This window comes from Leuciscus leuciscus (assembly GCF_965113295.1).
Source record: "Leuciscus leuciscus genome assembly, chromosome: 19".
Lineage (NCBI taxonomy): Eukaryota > Metazoa > Chordata > Actinopteri > Cypriniformes > Leuciscidae > Leuciscus > Leuciscus leuciscus.
In genome coordinates, this window is record NC_138743.1 from 36583482 (window position 1) to 36604560 (window position 21079).

The 21079-nt window shown below is 37.5% G+C and overlaps 2 protein-coding genes across 2 annotated transcripts; both read left to right on the forward strand.

Annotated features, from left to right (window-relative positions):
• The first annotated feature begins 5697 nt into the window (after positions 1-5697).
• Positions 5698-12423, forward strand: mmachc (metabolism of cobalamin associated C). Its single transcript, XM_082148007.1, has 4 exons — positions 5698-5840; positions 6143-6340; positions 7669-7821; positions 8910-12423. The coding sequence occupies exons 1-4, from the start codon at positions 5706-5708 to the stop codon at positions 9249-9251; spliced, it is 828 nt and encodes a 275-aa protein (XP_082004133.1). The 5' UTR covers positions 5698-5705; the 3' UTR covers positions 9252-12423.
• A 2537-nt stretch (positions 12424-14960) lies between these two features.
• Positions 14961-21077, forward strand: LOC309482534 (protein leg1a-like). Its single transcript, XM_082147995.1, has 6 exons — positions 14961-15303; positions 17240-17332; positions 17442-17626; positions 18152-18273; positions 18418-18656; positions 20807-21077. The coding sequence occupies exons 1-6, from the start codon at positions 15009-15011 to the stop codon at positions 20956-20958; spliced, it is 1086 nt and encodes a 361-aa protein (XP_082004121.1). The 5' UTR covers positions 14961-15008; the 3' UTR covers positions 20959-21077.
• The last annotated feature ends 2 nt before the right edge of the window (positions 21078-21079 follow it).

Below are 21079 nucleotides of genomic sequence, written 5' to 3' on the forward strand. Positions count from 1 at the left end.
GACTTCTTTTTTCCTTCAAGGAAAGGCGAATTTACGAACCGCACTATGGAGAAGTTTTTGCTCATGAATATTAATTAGGTATGCTCAAGTTGCTACCTGACCTTCCTAAAGCAGAGTTCAACCAAACCTTAATATTAATGAGCAAATTCTTTAATGAGGAAGGAGTTGGCTAAAGGAGTTATGCCTTACGTAAACGGAATTAGAGAGAGAAATTTGTTACAGATATAGGCCTACCCCTGTTTTCACATTCAAGGTTTAAAGGAATAGGCCTATTTCACTTCAAAATGAAAATGCTGTCATCATTTAATCACCCTCAAGTTGTTTCAAACCTGTATGAATTTCTTTATTCTGCTGAACACAAAATAAGATATTTTAAAGAATGTCTGTAACCAAACAGTTGATGTACCCTATTGACTTCCATAGTAGGAAAAACAATACTATGGAAGTCAATGGGGTACATCAAATGTACCCCAACATTCTTTTAAATATCTTATTTTGTGTTCAGCAGAAGAAAGAAATTCATACAGGTTTGAAACAGCTTGAGGATGATTAAATGATGACAGCATTTTCATTTTGAAGTGAAATATTCTTTTAAGCCTAGTCCTAGACTAAAATACATGAGCTGCTTTAACTGAAAGCAACTTGCACTGACACATCTTAAAATACGTCGGTGCCATTTTTTTCTCAAGATGCACATCAAAAAATAAAATAAATTAATACAAAATAAAAATCTAGGCACTTTTATAATCCGACTTCATTTTGAATAGAAATCACTGAACGATTCTTATTGTTTACTTTAAATGGATTTATATGAACCACTGGAAGTTACTAAATGAGAAGAAAAAGAAAGAAGAGAAGAAAAAAGTTTTGACGGTAGTTCATGGCAATATCCACAGTCAATTTCTTATTAGTAATGGTTAATTGTCCGTCTTATATTTTTGTTTTTCCAAAACCATATTGTTTTGTCTTTTTTCTTTTTTCAAAAAAAAAAAAAAAGTGTTCCTGGCTGTACCAGTAACACTTTATAATATGTATACAGTAACAAAGCTCTTATAAATAATTTGCCAATTCTAAGTTTATAGTTAATTAATAGTTTAGAAACTGTAGTTAATACATTAATAGAATATATGCTACAAATAGTGAGTTCTTCATTCATTGTCACGGAAAGTGTTATTGTTTAATTAGCTCATATGTAAAGAGTTAGATAATGCTTTGTTAACAAGTTATTAACATAAATAGATCTCACTGTAGATTTGGTCACAGAAAATCAGAAAATTTCATTAATTAAGTGCTTAAAACCAGCCTTTATTGCACATTAGTCAAGTCAAGTCACCTTTATTTATATAGCGCTTTTTACAATACAGATTGTATCAAAGCAGCTTCACCGTGATGACATGAAAATAATACAACAAAGTTTGTTTCTAGAAGAAATTGCGTCATCGTCCACCTTAAGTAAGGCAGATCAATAATATTGTTGACTATTAAATGTCCCCAGCTAAGCAAGCCAAAACCCAAGGCAACAGTGGCAAGGAACCAAAACCCCATCAGTGACAGAATGGAGAAAAAAACCTTGGGAGAACCAAGGCTCAGTCGCTCAGTTCTCCTCTGGCCAACGAGAGAACAGTGTATGATTATGATCCAGGCAACATTACAGGTCAGAAGTCAGATTGGATCAGAACATTCCAAATATTTATCCAGTTCCATCTGGTTGGAAGTCGGAATCATCACGCTGGTATGGAGACGAGTTTGTTAAGGATCAGTGCCGATGGTTGTCGTGTCGATGAGGCCTTCACAGGGCTGAAGAGGCTGGCACTAATGCAGCCTAACATTGAATTTTAGATGTCTATAATGTGTTATGTGTATGCTGGGCAAAGAGATGTGTTTTTAGTCTAGAGCTGACAGAGTGTGTCTGCTTCCCGGACAATGTTAGGAAGATTGTTCCAAAGTTTTGGTGCTAAATAGCTCAAGTTTTGGAGCTTTCCTGTAGCTCAGAGGTAGGAGCATTGCGTTAACAACGCAAGGTTGTGGGTTCAATCCCAGGGGATTGCACATACCTATGTATAAATGTATAGGATAATGCAATGCAATGTAAGTCGCTTTGGATAAAAGCGTCTGCCAAATGCATAAATGTAAATGTAAATAGTAAAAAGGATCTACCGCCAGCAGTCGATTTTGATATTCTTGGTATTATCAACTGGCCGGAATTTTGAAATCGCAATAGACGTGAAGGACTATAATGCGTTTAGAGCTCGGTCAAGTACTGTGGAGCTAAACCATTTAGTGCTTTGTAGGTGATCTGCAATATTTTAAAATGTATACGATGTTTAATAGGGAGCCAGTGCAGTGTTGATAGAACTGGGCTAATATGGTCATACTTCCTGGTTCTGGTGAGAACTCGAGCTGCTGCATTTTGGACCAGCTGTAGTTTGTTTATTAAGCGTGCAGGGCAACCACCCATAATAGCATTACAATAATCTAGCCTTGATGTCATGAACGCATGAACTAATTGATCTGTATTTTTCATTGAGAGCATATGACGTAATTTAGATATATTTTTAAGATGAAAAAATGCAGTTTTACAGATACTAGACACGTGACTTTCAAATGAAAGATTGGTATCAAAGAGCACACCCAGGTTCCTAACCAACGACGAGGACATCACAGTGCAGCCATCAAGTGTTAGACAGTATTCTAGATTATTACGTGAGGACGTTTTTTGTCCTATAATTAGAATCTCTGTTTTTTCATTATTAAGTAGTAGGAAGTTGCTAGTCATCCAGTTTTTTATATCAGCTATGCATTCCATTAATTTTGTGAATTGGTAAGTTTCGTCAGGGTGTGAAGAAATATAGAGCTGCGTATCATCAGCATAACAGTGAAAACTAATGCCATGCTTTCTAATGATATCTCCCAAGGGTAGCATGTACAGAGTGAACAGCAACGGTCCTAGTACTGAGCCTTGTGGTACACAATACTGAACTTGTGATTGATAAGACATCTTTTCATTTACTGCTACAAACTGATAACGGTCAGATAAGTAGGATTTAAACCATGCTAATGCAATTCCACTAATACCAACATCATTTTCGAGTCTATTTAAAAGAATGTTGTGGCCAATAGTATGAAATGCAGCACTAAGATCGAGTAACACTAATAGCGAGATACAACCACGATCGGATGATAAGAGCAAATAATTTGTAACTCTAATGAGAGCAGTCTCAGTACTATGGTATGGTCTAAATCCTGACTGAAAATCCTCGCAGATACCATTTCTTTCTAAAAAGGAACATAGTTGTGAAGATACTGCCTTTTCTAGTATCTTTGACAGAAAAGCTAGATTTGAGATTGGCCTGTAATTGACTAATTCTGTACGATCAAGTTGCGTTTTTTTAACAAGCGGTTTAATCATAGCCAGCTTAAAAGTTTTTGGTACGTATCCTAATGACAAAGATGAATTAATGATATTAAGAAGAGGATCTATGACCTCTGGAAGCATCTCTTTCAGTAGCTTAGAAAAATCGATCATAACTCCAGTAAACTATGGAGTGCCGCAGGGATCTGTATTAGGCCCTCTGTTATTTTCAATATATATGATGCCACTTGGAAATATTATAAGGAAACATGGAATTAGTTTCCATTGTTATGCTGATGACACTCAAATATATATTTCATCACGGCCGGATGAAAACGCTACATTTTCCAAATTGACAGAGTGTGTTAAAGATATAAAAGATTGGATGACGCGTAATTTTCTTTTATTAAATCCAGACAAGACAGAGGTAATACTTATCGGTTCAAAAAACCGCCCACAAAACCTTGCACAATACAACTTTAACATCATAGGATGTCCTGTTACTTTATCCTCTACAGTAAAAGACCTGGGTGTTATACTCGATTGCAACCTGTCTTTTGAAAATCATATTTCGTATGTTACAAAAACAGCCTTTTTCCACCTTAGAAACATTGCTAAGCTACGTAATATGCTATCAGTTTCTGATGCAGAAAAGTTAGTTCATGCATTCATGACCTCGAGACTGGATTACTGTAATGCTTTATTAGCTGGTTGTCCTGCATCCTCAATAAACAAGCTACAGTTAGTCCAAAATGCCGCCGCTAGAGTTCTTACGAGATCAAGAAAATATGATCATATAACATAACAAACCCATGATAAAGATTTATGTTTTCTGTTTTTTTTTTATTATTATTGTTTTTTTTCATTATGATTGTTCATTGATAAAGATACAACCATGGTATCTTTCCCTGATCTTGTATGTAGCCATAAAGTTCTGCAATAAAAAAATAAATAAAAAAGATATGACCGACAGGTGCACTAATACGAAAACCCTCACTGTAAAAAATTGTCGTAAAAAAAACACCAAATTTTGACAGTAACATGCTGTTTCCCCCATTAAAACAGCAATATACCGTAGAACAAATGCATTCTGAGTGATATTTGTCTTTTCGAGAAAGTAACCAACAGGAATATACTGTAAATTAACAGTGCACTGTAAAAAAAAGTTGCTGCCTTAAATATTTAAGTACATTCAGCTTGGATGTTTAAGTCATTTCTACTTAAATTACATTAAACTCACTTAAAAAATTTGTTGAACTTACAAAAAAGTGGAATTTTGCTTAACTTATTTTGACGAGTTAAAGTAATGTAAAAACATATTTTGTCATAACTTATTGATCATATAATGTTTTACAGTGTGGATGCTTCCCTATAATGTGAAGTGTACTCTTCAATTTATTATGTCCTGTTCTTAATCCATGGTTGTTCCTCTTTCCTGTTTCTTCCCTTACTTTCCAGTTGGCTTTTGTGATAATATGAAATGTCAGAAACAATAGAACATGTGCTTGTTATTTGCAGGAATTATGAAAAGTAGAGAAATGACATGATGGAAGAAATGGAAAAAAAAATTAGGAATAACATGATCTGTAATAAAGAAAATATGGAATTCTGGAGAAGTGGAGAAGTAGAAGAGACCTGAACTGCTTCCTAAAAACATTCTTGTTTTACCTGTTTGTTTGTTTGTTTGTTTGTTTGTTTGTTTTATTGAAAACTGCAGTGTGCATTCTAAATGATTTCTGTGCACATCATTATTTTTTTAAATTCATATGCCTCATAATCTTGAATCAGAATAACTTCCTCTCCCTCTTGCAGCAACATCTTTTCTTTGATGATGAGGCAACCTGTCAATCACACGAGATCCACCAATAGCAAACCACAACCATCCAATCAATTCCCCACAGACAAAATCTGCATCTTCAGTACAGTAAAACAGGGGTCTCTTATATGCCACGGACCCCTATGTACGATTTTTCTCATGTGAGGGACCCCCATCCTAAAATTTAAAAGGCAGCTATAATTTTTTAATGGAAAAATACTCAATTTATACTGAGATGTGTAAAATAATATTTGGGGAAAAAAAGTTTATATACTAATCTATTTTTTTATTATTTATTTAAATGTATTTTATTCATTTATTAATATCGATTTTTTTTCTAATATTGTTATTTATTTATGTCATTCACTTAGTTATATCAAATTCATTTTTTATTTATTTGAATCTTATTATTTATTTATTTTAAAACTTTTCCCAGGACCTCTTAGCGCTCTCCTGTGGCCTAAAAACCCGTTCTGTAAAACACATGTGGTTCCTCAGAGATTGACGCTTCAGACTCCTGTCCACTAGGCAGCGCAAATGCATTCCACAAAACACCGTAATATTATGAGAAGAAGAGAAATGGCGATCTCCAGTGAGCGCGTCGTAGAGGATCTCATAGGGACTTTCCGCGAGTCTTTAAAAGCGCACGGTTTTGAAATTTATCCTTTTAAGGTAAAATATCCGGCTCCACGAACATCATAAAAACAAACAGGCTCGATAATTAAAGTATTCGGCGTCTGTATATTACAGTGGTGCATGTATTATAATGTTACGTATATCCACGTGAAACTACTAGTTCCGCTCATCTTTTCATAAGCTGTCAGAACCACCTGTGCACGTGCACATCTGGGGAATAAACATGTTTAGATGTCACTTATGTATACAGCTCTGAATGTGATCACTAAAAGTGTGGAGCTGAGCTCCCAGTGTGTATGTTTGGCTAATATTAGGCTAATATTTCTGTTTTCTGGCAGGTTGGCTGGTACAATGCAGTGCTATCTCATGGCCATCACCTCCCTTACCCAGCAGACACTCTGGCTGTGGTGGTCCTGAGCACTCCAGCCATGTTTGAGCGCTCGTTCCTGCCCTTCTTAGAGAGCCGGTGCTGTGAGGGCCTCAGGGACCCCATAGATCAGTGCAGCGCACACACCATCTCAGCCTGTGTCTCACTGGTATGATTCAGTGCAGGACGACAAAGATGATTTACACTGCCTCAGATTTATCTCCTGGTTCACAATCACATCATAACTTGACTCCTTTTGTGTTTAGATTTTTAAAAAATGTTTTTATCTAGAGCAGGAGTTTTCTAACTGGGGTCCGGGGAGTCGGGGACCCACAGGGTGGAATAGCTTAGATAAAAACAGTGTAAAGAAATGTATAAATAAATAAAAGATTCAACTAAATCAAATTATTAAATTTGATTAAAATGAAAAATAAATAAAACAAATAAATGAACTTTTAAGTAAATCAGGTAGCACTCTGAATCAGCATGCACCAATGCTACACTTTTCTGTCATAATCATTTGTTAACAAACAAGTATTCATTACCTCAACGAGCTTATTGTTTCTGCCTTAAATTATTACATTGTTTAAATTAATACATTTTTAGCTAACTGTGATTTGTATATGCACATTTCTGAAATGCATAACTTAGACAGTCACCTCTGATAACAGATCACTCTATATTGTAATGTGGAATTTTCTGTAAAGCTGCTTTGAAACCATGTGTATTGTGAAAAGTGCTATACACAATGCATTTGTTAACATTAGTTATTAACTAACAATGAACAATACATATGTTACTGTATTTATTAATATTTGTTAATGTTAATACAAATACTGTCGTTCATTGTTAGTTCAGAGTGCATTAACTAATGTTAACAAATATAACTTGATTTTAATAATGTATTAGCAAACAGCATTGAAATTAACATGAACTAAGATTAATAAATGCTGTAGAAATATTGTCAATTCTTAGTTCATGTAAATTTATTGTAAAGTGTTATCGTAAATCAATAAGTAGTTGATTAAAATAAAAAAATTGATTTAAATAAATATAATAAACTTTATAAATAAATAACAAGAAGGAAAACAGTGATTAAACTAAGTAAATAAATAAATAAATACATTGATTAAAATAAAAAAGATTAAAATAAGTAAATGAAATTTGATTTAAATAAAGAATTAATATATTTGATTGCAAAACATTTAACTGTACTACAATTAGTAGAAAAATGCAGTAATGTAATAGAAACTAAATATTTTACACATTTATAATTAAAATTTTCCACAGTATTAATTCGGTCTTTATACATGAAAATATATACACTTTAGGATGGGGGTCCCTCACATGAGGATGATCATATTTTGGGGTCATCTAAAAGTTGGAGTCCTGTTTCCATTATCCAAGCATATGTTTTGATCTCTCTCTCTCTCTCTCTCTCTCTCTCTCTCTCTCTCTCTCTCTCTCTCTCTCTCTCTCTCTCTCTCTCTCTCTCAGTGTTTTCCCGATCAGGCTGTGGATGTCAGTTATGATTATGAGATGCTGCCCAGCAGAAGACCCAAGTTTCTCGCACAGACCGCCGCACACATATCAGGAGCAGCGTATTACTACCAGAAATCAGACATCCACTGTCCACCGTGGGCTGATCAGGTCAGCCAGACACTTTCATCATGTTTATCACGCTTTATGATATCAGTCGATTGAAATATTTAACTTTGATTCATCAGAAAACAAAATTATTAGGGCTGTGACAGGCTTATGAAAAAAACAACATATTACAACTCCAGGTTTCATGCAATTTAAAGCATGCTAAGAGTCTCAAAAGCATCCAAAAAGAATATTAAAGCTTGATGCATTGCCATGACAACAGTATTCAAGACATCAAGAATCCTTTCACAGGTGTACATGTGCGGAACAAACACACAGCTAAAGTTTCATCAAAATCAAAAATCCCCTCGCAATTTAGCATCCTTAATGTCTTCATGTTGACTGAGTTTGGTTGCGATCGGCTGAATGCCCTTGGAGAAGTATATCAAATTCCAGATAGTATTCCAAAAACCGATAATAGCCAACTTCCTGTTGGGCTGGCGTATGACTTATGCGTACGAGTGCGAGAGTTGTCCGGCTTGATGAGATCTATAAGTGCAGGAAGTTTGGTTACTGTAGTTGAAAGGGGGTTACAGAGCCCCTCAAATACAACCTTATAAAATGGTCCGCTGCGGAGCCCCCCCACGACCCCCCCATGACAAATTGTGTCCGGCCCTGATGGCCAACGATTCCTATGTGTGTGCAAAGTTTCAAGAGTTTTTGAGCATGTTAAGGGACCCAAAAGTGCCTGAAAGGTAAAAAAAAAAAGAAAAGAAAAAAAAAAGAAAAGAAAATGTATCTAAGGAAAACAATAGGGCCTTCACCCTTTCAGGGCTTGGGCCCTATTAGATCAGTTGATAACTATGATAAAAATATTCAAACACGCTAACTACAAGTGTGTACTGACAATCTCCATGTCTTCCTGAATCTATCTAGAATCTGTGCGCAGTTTGTGTATGTCATTGTGTTGCACATAGTCTATATGTGACTATAGTCCACCCCCTAACCCTAACAATTATCATGCAAGCTTATTTGTGTTGAACAGCTGTACCTGCAGCAAGATCTTTCAGTGGCCCGTCTCGTCTATGCTAATGTGGAATGTAAAGATATTGTCTGCTGTTCCTGAAAGTCTTTCTCCTTATTCTACACAGAAGATGTTTGGAGTCTGCATACACCCTAAGCTGGGTGGCTGGTTTGCCATACGAGCCCTGCTGGTCTTCAAGGATGTGCGAGTGGGAGCGGATCTCCAGCAGAAAGATCCTCCAGACTGTGTGCGCTCACAGGAGGACCGGATCGATCTGCTGGAGAGGTTTAACTTCCGCTGGCAGGACGGGAGCTACAGAGACATTGTGCCCACGGAGGAGAGGTACTCCGATCAGCAGATAGAGTATTTCATGACTCCTCCGGGCCAGCGGGGGGAGCTGCTCAGACGCTGGGGCTTTCTGACGGAGACGGACACTGACAAGCAGAGCTCCACAAACAAACAGGGCTGATCACACACTTTCATAGCTGGTTTCCCAAAGATGTGCTCTGCTGTGTGGAAGACACATAAAATAAAATAAAAATAAAAAAGGCAATTGAGGCTTTTAATCTTGCAGTTTCAAGTTTAGGCCTAGTTTTTATTTGCACTTTTTTTTTTTATCACAATAGTCAAAATTGTGAGATAACTCGTAATTAAGTTTTATGTATTATTTCATAGCGGAAACAAACTTCCATATGGTTATTTCGATTTGCATTCAGTTGTATTAAGATACTGTGAACATGAAGTGTCTCACTGTAATCGCTATGCCACTACAGAGAAAATGTATAAATAATGAATTATTTTTTTAATTTAATAAAACAAAGAGAATTAGGGGTGAGTGTTCTGTCATGGGAAAGTTAAGTACACCCTTCAGCTTTCAAGAGGCCTTTTTTAATATTTTAATTATTTTATAAATTACCACTAGAGGGCACTCCACGCCAGACGATTGCCACTCAGTAATGGCCTTCATTTCCCATCATCCTCTGCCGGTTTCATTATCACTGATTGTCCACAGATGTTTCTCGTTTGCTCTTTCTATAAAAGCCTGGGTCACTCACTCTCTGTCTGTTAAACTGCAATGCTGAGCCATTGTATCTATATTTCTACTAAATATAGTCTATCAAATTTGTTGTTGTTGTTTTTTTTAGGTTTTTTTTAGATGCAAGTAATTTACATGACACATTATGTTGTGTCCAGTGCTCTCGCTGTGAACTCATGACCAGTAACCCAACGAAAGAAGTTGTAAAGCCATATGACCTTTCCCAGATCCGGCCCACATCTGGGACGACACTATGTTGCTGTCAGGGTTCTTTTTCAGAAAGGAAACGTTAAAAAGAAACATCCTGCTCATGCTTGGCCATATAATGGCAGTGAACAGTGACCAGCTTCAAGCTTTAAAAAAGGATGCAAAAGCTTCACAGAAGAAGCAGTGCTTCTCAAAGCTGTCCTGGAGCCTCGTGACTGCACATTCTCCCTCAGATCTTGCAGTCTTGAAAAAAAAAGAGAAAACACAGTATGGAAAAGACTTGCCTCAGACATGACTGTACTTTGCTGTTTAGTGATTGTGCAACTGCAACATCAAACCACATTTACAGTATCAAACTTATGCTGAAGTGTCATGAACTGCTCGGAGACGCAAAGGCTGAGAATCCAAACGCAGTCGTTTATTAAAGAGTAATCCAAAGAAGTAATCCATAACAGGCAAAAGGTCAAAACACCGGCAAACAATCCGAACTGATACCAGGGCAGGAACTCAGGCAAACAGGGTTAATCTAAGAGATAGCCGAACAGGAGAAAACTGGAAAACAGGCAACAGGGTCAAAAACATGGAACAGATACTCAAAGGAGCGCTCAGAAATGCAGTTGTGACACAGACTTAGCAATGAATGACTGAATAAACCAGGCTTGTATAGCGTTAACAAGGTTGAATATAGCTGCAAGCAGCAATTAACGGGGTTCAAGCATTTAAGACTGTCATGCCAACTATGCTGTTGGGCTATAGGTTGAACCGAAATGTAGGCCTGAAACCATAAAATATCCATGATGGAGAATGCGCAAATGATATAAATCTATAGTACCAGTGCACCCTAATTCTTTGAAAAAAATAATGGTTTTAAAAATTTGTTTATCAGCCAATGCTGGATAATGATAAAGATTTATTGTCCCTCTTGTGGACAACAGTGGTATTTAAGGCTTCATCTTCAGTTGAAATGTTTGATAGAATGCACTGTGAGCCCTCTGAGCATCAGAAATCCTTGAAACCTGGCACATTTCTTCAAAATCAGTTGTTCTCCATATCTACACAGTTTTGTGAAGTTTCTACTTTGTGCACACAATATATAGACATGTTACTCACAATGGGCCATACCAGAAATATATAAAAAATATTATCTGCTAAACCGTTTCATCGATCAAAATTCTTTTGACAACTTTTTGCCAAGAGGGTCCCTAGATGATGCATGTGAAGTTTCGAGCAATTCGGACAAACGGTCTATGAGGAGTTCGAAAAAGTAGAGTTTTCAAATAATCACAAATATTTAACAAATTATTTGATTGACAGCAGTGGTTCTTGAAGCAAAGTTGTCCAGAATGAGGAGATCTATCAAATGATATGCATATTGTGTGGATGTGTGAAACACTACGTGATTACAGAGACATAAAACTCGTTAGCGCCATCTAGTGGCCGATTTCTTTCAAAATTCTTACAGACCTCTAGGGCCATGAGTTGAACATGCCCACTGTGTTTTGTTCCGATCAACATTCGTTAACCTTGTCTAATAGGTGCTCAAACTTCACTGGCTAATGGCGGCCATGTTTTTCGAGATACGCCAGTGTCCTCATAGAAAGGCATGTCTGGACAAAGACACCACATGCCCATTTTCAAGTCAATCGGACTAACGGTAGCGTAGTTCTAAGCTATTTTATGCCTTTTTCATATTATAGCGCCACCAAGTGATGAATCGCTGCGGATTTTTTTGTGTGACCACAAAATGAGCTCGTACATGAGTATAACAAGTTTGGTGAAAATATCTCAATGCTTTCAAGAGTTATAGCCAATTTTAGTGAATTCACCGATCGTAATTCTTTTGACAACATTTTGCCATGAGAGTCCTTTGATGATGCATGACAAGTTTCAAGTGAATTTGACAAATGGACTATGAGGAGTATGAAAAAGTAGATTTTTCGGAAAAATGTGCATACCGGAAATGGAATCGGAGATATACATTTTGTTTGTCTGGACTCTAGGCAAATATAATGCTGTAAGAACCATTTATGTTAAATATGGTCTGAAAAATCTACAGAGAGGTTTGCCAATTTGAGTATGGAAATTTGCATTCCATTAGCCAAGTTATAGGGACATCAACTATGTAATAGTGTAGTAATACACCGTATATGTATAATTCTATTACATTTGTATTTCAAGAGGAATGTTTTTACTGGATGACTTTGCTTTTATAAGTACCATTATTAGTTATTGATTTTTTCCCCTAGTGTTTAATGTTTTAGTTCACACAGTAGAGCACAGTATTAGGAACACCAAGTGATAGGTTTGATTCCCATGCAAGAATGTACATCTATTTACAAAACTGCTAAATGTATATGCCTTGAAGTATCTATGGATAAAAGCATTTGCCAAATGCAAATATTATAGTGATTTTTCTATGCAACATGTGAGTGTTGTTAGCTCTCACTTATAATGTTATTTTTGCTATAAAGGGGTCATGAACTGCATTTTTTAAAATTCAATAATGTTCTCTGAAGTCCACTTATAATGTTATCACGATTTTCACATCAAAAAGCATCTTAATTTAGTAGTGATAAGCTATTTTCTATCCTGTTTTTGACCCTGTCTTTCAAACACTCAGTTTTGTTGGGTGTGTCTCATTCAACACTTGGAAGTAAATGCCCTCTGCTATGATTAAGTTAAAATCATTTTCAACGTCCTCGCAATCATGTGTGGAATTGTTTTGAAAACTTCAGATATTGATAAATATCTCATTACATAATCGTTCTTAAATTCGATAAAGTGAAAAACACACATTGTCATTTATAGTGTCGTTTTAAATCAAATTAAACGTTGTAGTGTCTTACTGATGATATAACAGAAGCTGTTTCACTGAAGTTTTTTTCAAGATTACAGCGAATGGCTTTGATAAAAACAAATACAAAAGCAGTGTTCTCTACGTGCTTTCTTCCGTATCCGGGAATCCCCCGCATCAACCCCATAAATGCTGAAGTAAAGAAAAACTCATAACAGCATGGGGCCCTATTTTGCACCCGACGCACAGCAGACTTTTCCCTCCACAGACGCACGTCGGTAAATTAGGGAATGAACTTGCGCTCCCGGGGGCGGTTCAGCGAAAAGAGGAGGCGTGTTCCGGCGCAAACGTTCCCTGGTGCTATTTTGCAGTTCCAGAAAACAATTCCGCCACTGACCAGGAGAAACCGGAACGCGTTGCGCATGTTATTCAAATGCTATTTTAAGGGCGCATGCTTGGCCATAATCAATGTAGCGTGTGCACAACGCACATACTCTTTGATTATCTCATCTACACAGAAGCAGCAGTTTTCATTTTTGCAAATCATAGGCTACATTATTACAAGGAAAAATATTACCACACGAGGGAAATCATTGTTGTGTCCATGAAGATGTGAAAAAATAGGCATAAATCTCTCATATTTACTACTACACGACATGCGTGGATCGGTGGGCGGGGCTAAAGAGGCAGTGATGTAGAAGTAGGCGTTGATGATCTGCAGAGGCGGTCTTTTGTCGTACTATAACGTCATAATGTGATAAAATCCAAAACGAGTCGTTTGGGCAGTTTGGTTTCAGTAAAAGCTGTTTCTGAAACTTACAGGATATTTTTATAGTGAAATGACAATTAGTGTACATTATAAATTGTTTATGCTCAGTAAGTGCATGATTAAATATTAATGCAGGACAAATGTTGCAATAGTGCACATTGGTGACAACATGAATTATTAAATGTCCAAATAAAATATCAAAATATGACATAATATTAGTATAGTATTGTCAATGTGTAGAACCTCTCTCTCTCAAAAAAAAAACTTTACCTCTAAAGGTTATTTATTTAAATATATATATATATATATATATATATATATATATATATATATATATATATATATTTTTTCATGTGTTTCAGTGCATTTAAATACGAATGCTTTAATTCATCTAAGGTGACTTAAATATGTTTTCAACAGACATAAAATCTTTTGTATTGGTTCTGACCAAATGCTCTAAGTTGTAACGATAGACTGTAGAGCAAAGGTTGCAAAAGTTATTTTTAGAACCTCTCAATACAACATGCACCCATAAATGTTTGGTTGTCCTCAGTGAAACCGTTATGTCACATGCGTACTCTGGTTAGATGTGCTAGATGACACTATGACCATATCGCATCAAGTTAAACATTACACAAGTTGCTCACTGCTCTCAAGAAATACATTATGTAAGACAGATTTTGTTTTCCTGTAAACAAGATATGACAGTTACATTATATAATAGTATTGTATTGTATTTACCCCTTAAGGGTATATTAGGGCCATCCCAGACAGCAACATAGTGTGGGCCCAGATCCGGCCCACATCTGGTGCTGGTGGAATCCACATGTACTGTACCAGAAGTGGCCCGGATCTGGGCCCACACTATGTTGCTGTCTGGGATGGGTTTGATTCAAAGGGAATGCACTGATAAAATGTTGAATTTAATGCTAGTCTTTTTGGATAAAATGAGTGTACATATGTAAAACATAACCGAATAATGTACATACATAACCCAGTTTTCTGAGAGTGTACAGCAGGGGTGTCAAATTCAAACTCAGTAAACTGAGGGTTGTGAATAAAATCAGGGGCCGGACATATATTTAGAGGATTTTTCAATTATTGAAATATAAGTGTTTTAGTAACTTTATAAAAATAAAAAAAGACTCGTTTCGAAATGCCTTCTTAGATTATATTCTTTGAAAACCGTGAGTGACTCCTGACATATGAGACACATTGGCTTTTCTTTGTATTCACCGAGAAAATTGAGCATAAAATGTTTGTGTTCATCAAAATGTCTCTGCTTGTTTGCATCAATCCCCACCCACACACTCATTTGCTCCTGTCTCCATTTGGGACCAAAGTCCTTTGTTTGCTCTTAGATTTAAGCCCCTGTACTGACCACTGGACTTCGGCAGTCTAGCTGGATTTTCAACTAGATATGGATCTCATCAGAGCGGTGGGTGCTGTGGTGGTGTTGGCTGTGCTCAGCCGGGCAGCAGTAGTGACTGAGAATGGACTTCCTATTCTGTGGGAGAAGGCCCCGAGCGAGCTCTCCCAGTTGCCCACAGTCGACGGGGTGATCCAGATAAACCCATGGGACTACTTGCAGAGGATGGCTTTGTACAAGCTGATGATCAACTCTACGGATCCCTACATGAGCTCCATGGGCCCTGGAGAAAAGCAGAGTCCTCTGTGGAGTCTTCCTATGCAGCTGGGCTGGAAACTCAAATCAGGTATGATCTAAAACATCTTTAAAAATGGTTTAATTCCGAAAGGTTTCTGTGATATGATGGTTATGGGATCACTTGCTCTGTATAAAAAGTATTACATTGTGGGTGTGTGGATTAAAGGATTAAAAAATTACACATGCATGTAAATATGAATACATACACTATATCAGGGGTGTCCAAACTCAGTCCTGGAGGGCTACTGTCCTGCAGAGTTTACCTCCAACTTGCCTCAACACTCCTGCCTGGAAGTTTCTAGTATGCCCAGTAAGAGCTTGATTAGCTGGTTCAGGCGTTTAATTGGGGTTAAAGCTAAACTCTGCAGGATAGTGGCCCTCCAGGAGTAGGATCGGACACTCCTAAACTATATGGACAAAAGTATTGGGACACAGATATTGATTTAATCTGTTTGATTTAATTGATTTAATAACGGATCCCTGACCTCAACCTCATACAACACATTTGAGTTCAGTTTAGTTTAGTTCATTTCTTAAGCACATTTAATGACAGCAACAAGGCTGACCAAAGTGCTGCACAATACAAAATAAAAAGACCATAAGATAACAGATAAAAGGAAACAGAGAAGAACAAAATAAGACATTACAATGCATTAAAAGCCAATGAAAAGAGATATGTTTAAAGACTAGATTTGAATGTAGATAAAGTAAAAGCAGCCCTAATGTAGTTTGGAAGGCTGTCCCATAAAGTGGGACCAGCCACAGAAAAACCTCTATCACCGACACTTTAAGCGAGTTCTTGGAATTTGTAGTAAGTTTTGATCTTCAGACCTTAGACTTCGTTTGATTATGTAAAGATTTATAGACAAGTAAAAGGATTTTAAACTCAATCCTATAATTATCTGGCCAACCAATGTATATCTTTCAGAAGGTGAATGACGTACGTACATTTTTTACATCCTTTCAGACAGTGTGCAGCTGCATTTTGAACCACCTGTAAACAATACATTTGAGACTTAGCTATACCATGGTAGATGGACTTGCAATAATCCAGCGGATAGAAACGGCTTCGTTTTAGCAAGCAAGCGGAGATGAAAGAAACTAGAACCAATCACAGAGCTAATATGTTTATTAAAGGGGTGGTATAATGCTCTTTTCACAAGATGTAAAATAACTCTTTGATGTATATGAAGTTTTAGCTCAAAATACCCCAGAGATATTTTTATATAGCATGTTAAAATTGTCACTTTTTAAGGGTGAGCAGAAATAATCCGTTTTTGTGTCTGTCCCTTTAAATGCAAATGAGCTGCTGCTCCCAGCACAGGGGGCGGAGCTTCAACAGCTTGTGTCCTGAAAATGTCGAAATCGTTTTTGTTTATGTTTAAATTTATGTAGCTGATGTGGAGTTAACTATCTTCTAATCATTGATTAGCATATTCTGTCATGATAATCTATATTCTCCTATAATCTAAATATCTCCCTTTGCTTTGAACTTTGAGCGTTGTAACTTTGCAGATGTTGTTTATGCTCATACAGCAACATTACACACTAACTAAAGTTAAAAAAGTTCAATCATAATCAACCACCCCTTTAAGAGAATTGAACTAAAATGGAGATTGCAAGCCAGGCCTTCTCATCCAACATCAGTGCCTGAACTCACAAATGCTCGACTGGACGAACTGGCAAAAATTCTCACAAAAACACTCCGAAATCTTGTGGAAATCCTTCCTAGAAGTGGAAGGTGTTATAGTTGCAAAAGGGGGCACCAACTCCATATTAATGTCTACGTATTAAGAATGTGACGTCATTAAAGTCCCTGTTGGTGTAATGGTCAGGTGTCCCAATACTTTTGTCCATATAGTGTATGTACTTGTGCTGAGGAAATGTATACGAGTCAGGAAATTCAGCTCAGTACAGTATGTTAGCACACTAATTTAACAAAGGGACGCTTTCGGTTGTCGCTAATGTTTCACTTTACATCGTAGGCCGGTTGACTGACCCAAGCCCTGGCAGCACCAGCACTTGTGGATTGGAAAGTTCAGAACCGGTTTGCATCTCTCCTCAGAGCTGGTATGCATGTAAGTGCAGCTCTACATTTGCACCACTAGATGGACATAAAGTCAAAGCTATACCTTTTCTAAATCCCGTCCTGTATTTTTCTCATCTTGTCCCTTGCACTCTCTGCAGGTGTGAGCTACTATATGTCTGTGCTTCCATTCCTGGCAGCAGTTCAGACAGGTGTGGTTGGGAAGGGTCAGGTTCAGATACACATCCAGGTCCCAGCGGAGGTGGCTCACGATTACTGCTCCAGCTACACAGACTGCTCCACCAAACACCCCGATGCCATGTCCAAATGGCAAACATTTTTCCAGGTGTCATTGTCCAGCTCCAGTCACTTTCTCTCTGGATGCACATAAATATTCACATTCGTGCATTCAGCATATGCTTTTTTTTTTATAATTTTTTTTCCACAAATGTGACGCTGGATCACAAAACCAGTCACAAGTAGCACGGGTTTATTTGTGGCAATAGCCAACAATACATTGTATGGGTCAAAATATACTGAGAATATAAGCAGAAGAGACGAACTCAATGACACTGTACATGACGACTGATACCGGAACAAACACCACAAACTAAACACAATACAGTGTCAAGCAGTGACAGCAATTATCATGCATGCACACATGGGATATTAGTAGTTTAAGAAGCACCGCATCTATACGTAATGGGGGCCAAACGTCTGTGACCACACTGTTATGACAACAAATGAAAAAACATTTAAAGTAACTGGAAGTAAGCAAATGTTAAACCCACGTTAAGGTCTTCGTACGAAAGATTGTTGAGACTTGTAAGCTGAAGCACAAACCGCTGCTCTTCTCTGTGTTTCTCTGTAGTCTCTGCAGCAGATCAGTGAATCTGAGGACACAGATTTCTACAAGAAGGATCAGATTCTGGGACTGATGTGGGCAGCGGAGGAGGAGTCTCTCCTGACCGCATACACTGCCTGCAGTGAAAGGTCCATACATGCTTCATAACACATTCAAACTTCTGCACACGACATCATGCCATTTCCCTAAACCAAATATGTGTTGCTACTCTTCGGCAGGGGCCTTCTGTTTTAACGAAACCTGCTTTAAGGCTTCTTTTATCATTGCTGTAGGCAGAAGCTGTACTCCTCTCCCGAGGTTCGGTTTGGACTGAGCTGGCTCCGCTCGGCAGCGTATGTAGCAGCTGCTCATTTCCACGCCAGCATCGAGAGGTCAGAGAAGTTCATGGCTCCCTTGCCAAGCCGGGTTCTGCAGGAGTCCGACAGCCCGCCCAGCATCGCCGATCTCAGTGCAGAGGAGAACCACACACTCTACATTTTCAGCTGGATGGACAGTGTGAATCAACTGCTTGGTAAGAGTATCAGAGGGATGGAGAGAGGTTGTACAGCAGGAGTCCAAACGTCTGAGACCACTAGGGAAATTTAAATACTTTTCTATTCTATCAAAACATCGACATGGAATGACACGAGGGTGAGTAAATCATACCAGGATTTTCATTTGTGGGTCGAATTAAAACCTGATCATGTTCTCCAACATGATCCAAAGAGCATCAGTGTTATTATTGTTAACTAAAACTACTAAAAACATCTCTGTTAATTGAAATAAAACATGAATATCAGTTGAAGCACTACAATTATTAACTGGAAATAAATAAAAACTAAAGCTGAAATGAAAATATTTTTTTTTCTAAAAACCAAAAAACTAAATGACTAAGAATTCAACAAAAATTAACATGAAAACTCAAAATATAAGCTAGTTCAAAATATCAATAAAACACTAAAATAACAGTGGTTTCAATGGAATAAGAAAATCTGACTCTCTTGTTAGAGGATTTACAGTCAAAGACCCAGAACCAGATATAATGAATGTAGACCCGGAGTCAAGAGTGCAGTCAATTGAAGACAAGAGTCAGAATTATAATAAATGAAAGAAAAGTTTTACTGAAGATAGTTTGCAGTTTCATCAGCAGAAGTCAGCTTCAATACTCACACACACAGGAGCTCGTAGGCCGCTCACAGTTACAAAGATCACAGCAGTTATACCCTTCACACACACACACACACACACACACACACACACACACACGCAAGCACGCACGCACGCACGCACGCACGCACACACACACACACACACACACACACACACACACACACACACACACACACACACACACACACACACACACACACACACACACACACAGCAGTTATACCCTTCACCAAGCTCTAAGCTACGTCCTTGCTTCAGGTTAAATAATTATCATTGGCTACGAAAATATATAAAAATAGTCATTTTCCACACACATACAGATAGACTGAAGCATATCTCCATCGATTATGCAGCTGACACTCGGACCCTGAAGTTAGGCACATCACCTTCCAGGTCGCAAATCTGCGTTTCTAGTCGCCAACATGTCAAGAAAACAAGTCAGTCTCTAATAATGCCATTTGTGCCTTAATCTGAAACCAAGAAGACTAACACACACACACACACAGACACACAGCATCTTCAAGGTTGGATTTGGCCAGGCTCTAACTATAAACAGTAGAGACGTCTCAAAACATCAAGATAATGCATTCTTTCTCTCAAGGAGAGGTCACTTTTAATATAACACAGTTCTCAAGGAAAGGACACTTTAGTCTAACTGGAAAGTAAGGCTTTAACAAAGAAATGGTCCCTTAAACTATAGACTTCAATGGCCCCTGTGACCATAGTTGTCAGGTTACCATAGAAAAGCAGATGGATGTATTGACACGTTAAAGAAGTCCATAATTCATTTCTGGAAGCCGGGCTAAATGAGCAAGCACTGTTACTGCATTCCTGGCATTTGAGCCAGACCCTCAGTCGCCTCTCAGATAGTTCATACAGACTAGAAACAATACAAGGTAACTTCTAAAACAAAGTAAAATCTTATAAGCCTAGAGAAGTCATTCAACTCATTTGATATTTGGAAGGAAAAATATTGATTAATAATACCTTGATGATAATCACTCATTAGATATACATTGAAGCAGCAGTGGATTCCAGAATCCACCCTTCACTATCTACAAAGAGTCACATGATCAGTGTCACTTACATTTGATTAATCACCTAGAAATAGTTTAGAATCCCCTCTTAAATGTTCATTTTAATGTTTAATTTTGTATTCTATATGGTCATTGTGGTCTCAGACATTGTGTACGTGTTTGTGGCTCAATCAAATTGATGGATTAATAAAAAATCGAAACCGTAATTAGATTAGATCATGCAATGTATTTATTTATTTTTATTTTTTTTGGTGAGAAACAATCTCACATGATTTCATGATCCCATGTTGCACAAAGAGTTTCTTGTAGTATAGCATACTTGTTGCAAAATTGAATCGTTACACAACAGTAAAGTGATTACAAGGCTAACTTAAAATTTCAAATATTTTGCAAATATTAACCAATACAACTGAAAACATCTGTGATTAACTCATGAATCCAATCTTTATTTTGCATTATTTTGCGTTTTGGGCAGGCGGTTCCCTGGTGAGACTCTGGCGTAGTGCTATGTGTTCAGCTCAGGCTCGGGAGAAAGGTCAGGCCCTTCTCCATGACCTCGTCCTCGACCCCAAGTTCCCTGCTAGCGGTCTGATGTCAATCCTGACCGAGATGACCACCAGCTGCTGACATCTCCAACAGATTGAAGAGCTGGGTAAAACCAGATCTGTTTGTTAATCTGCAGGAGTGTGTGCTGTGGCCGCGACACATGCGCCATCTTTAACTAATAAAAAAAGAAATCAAACACTGC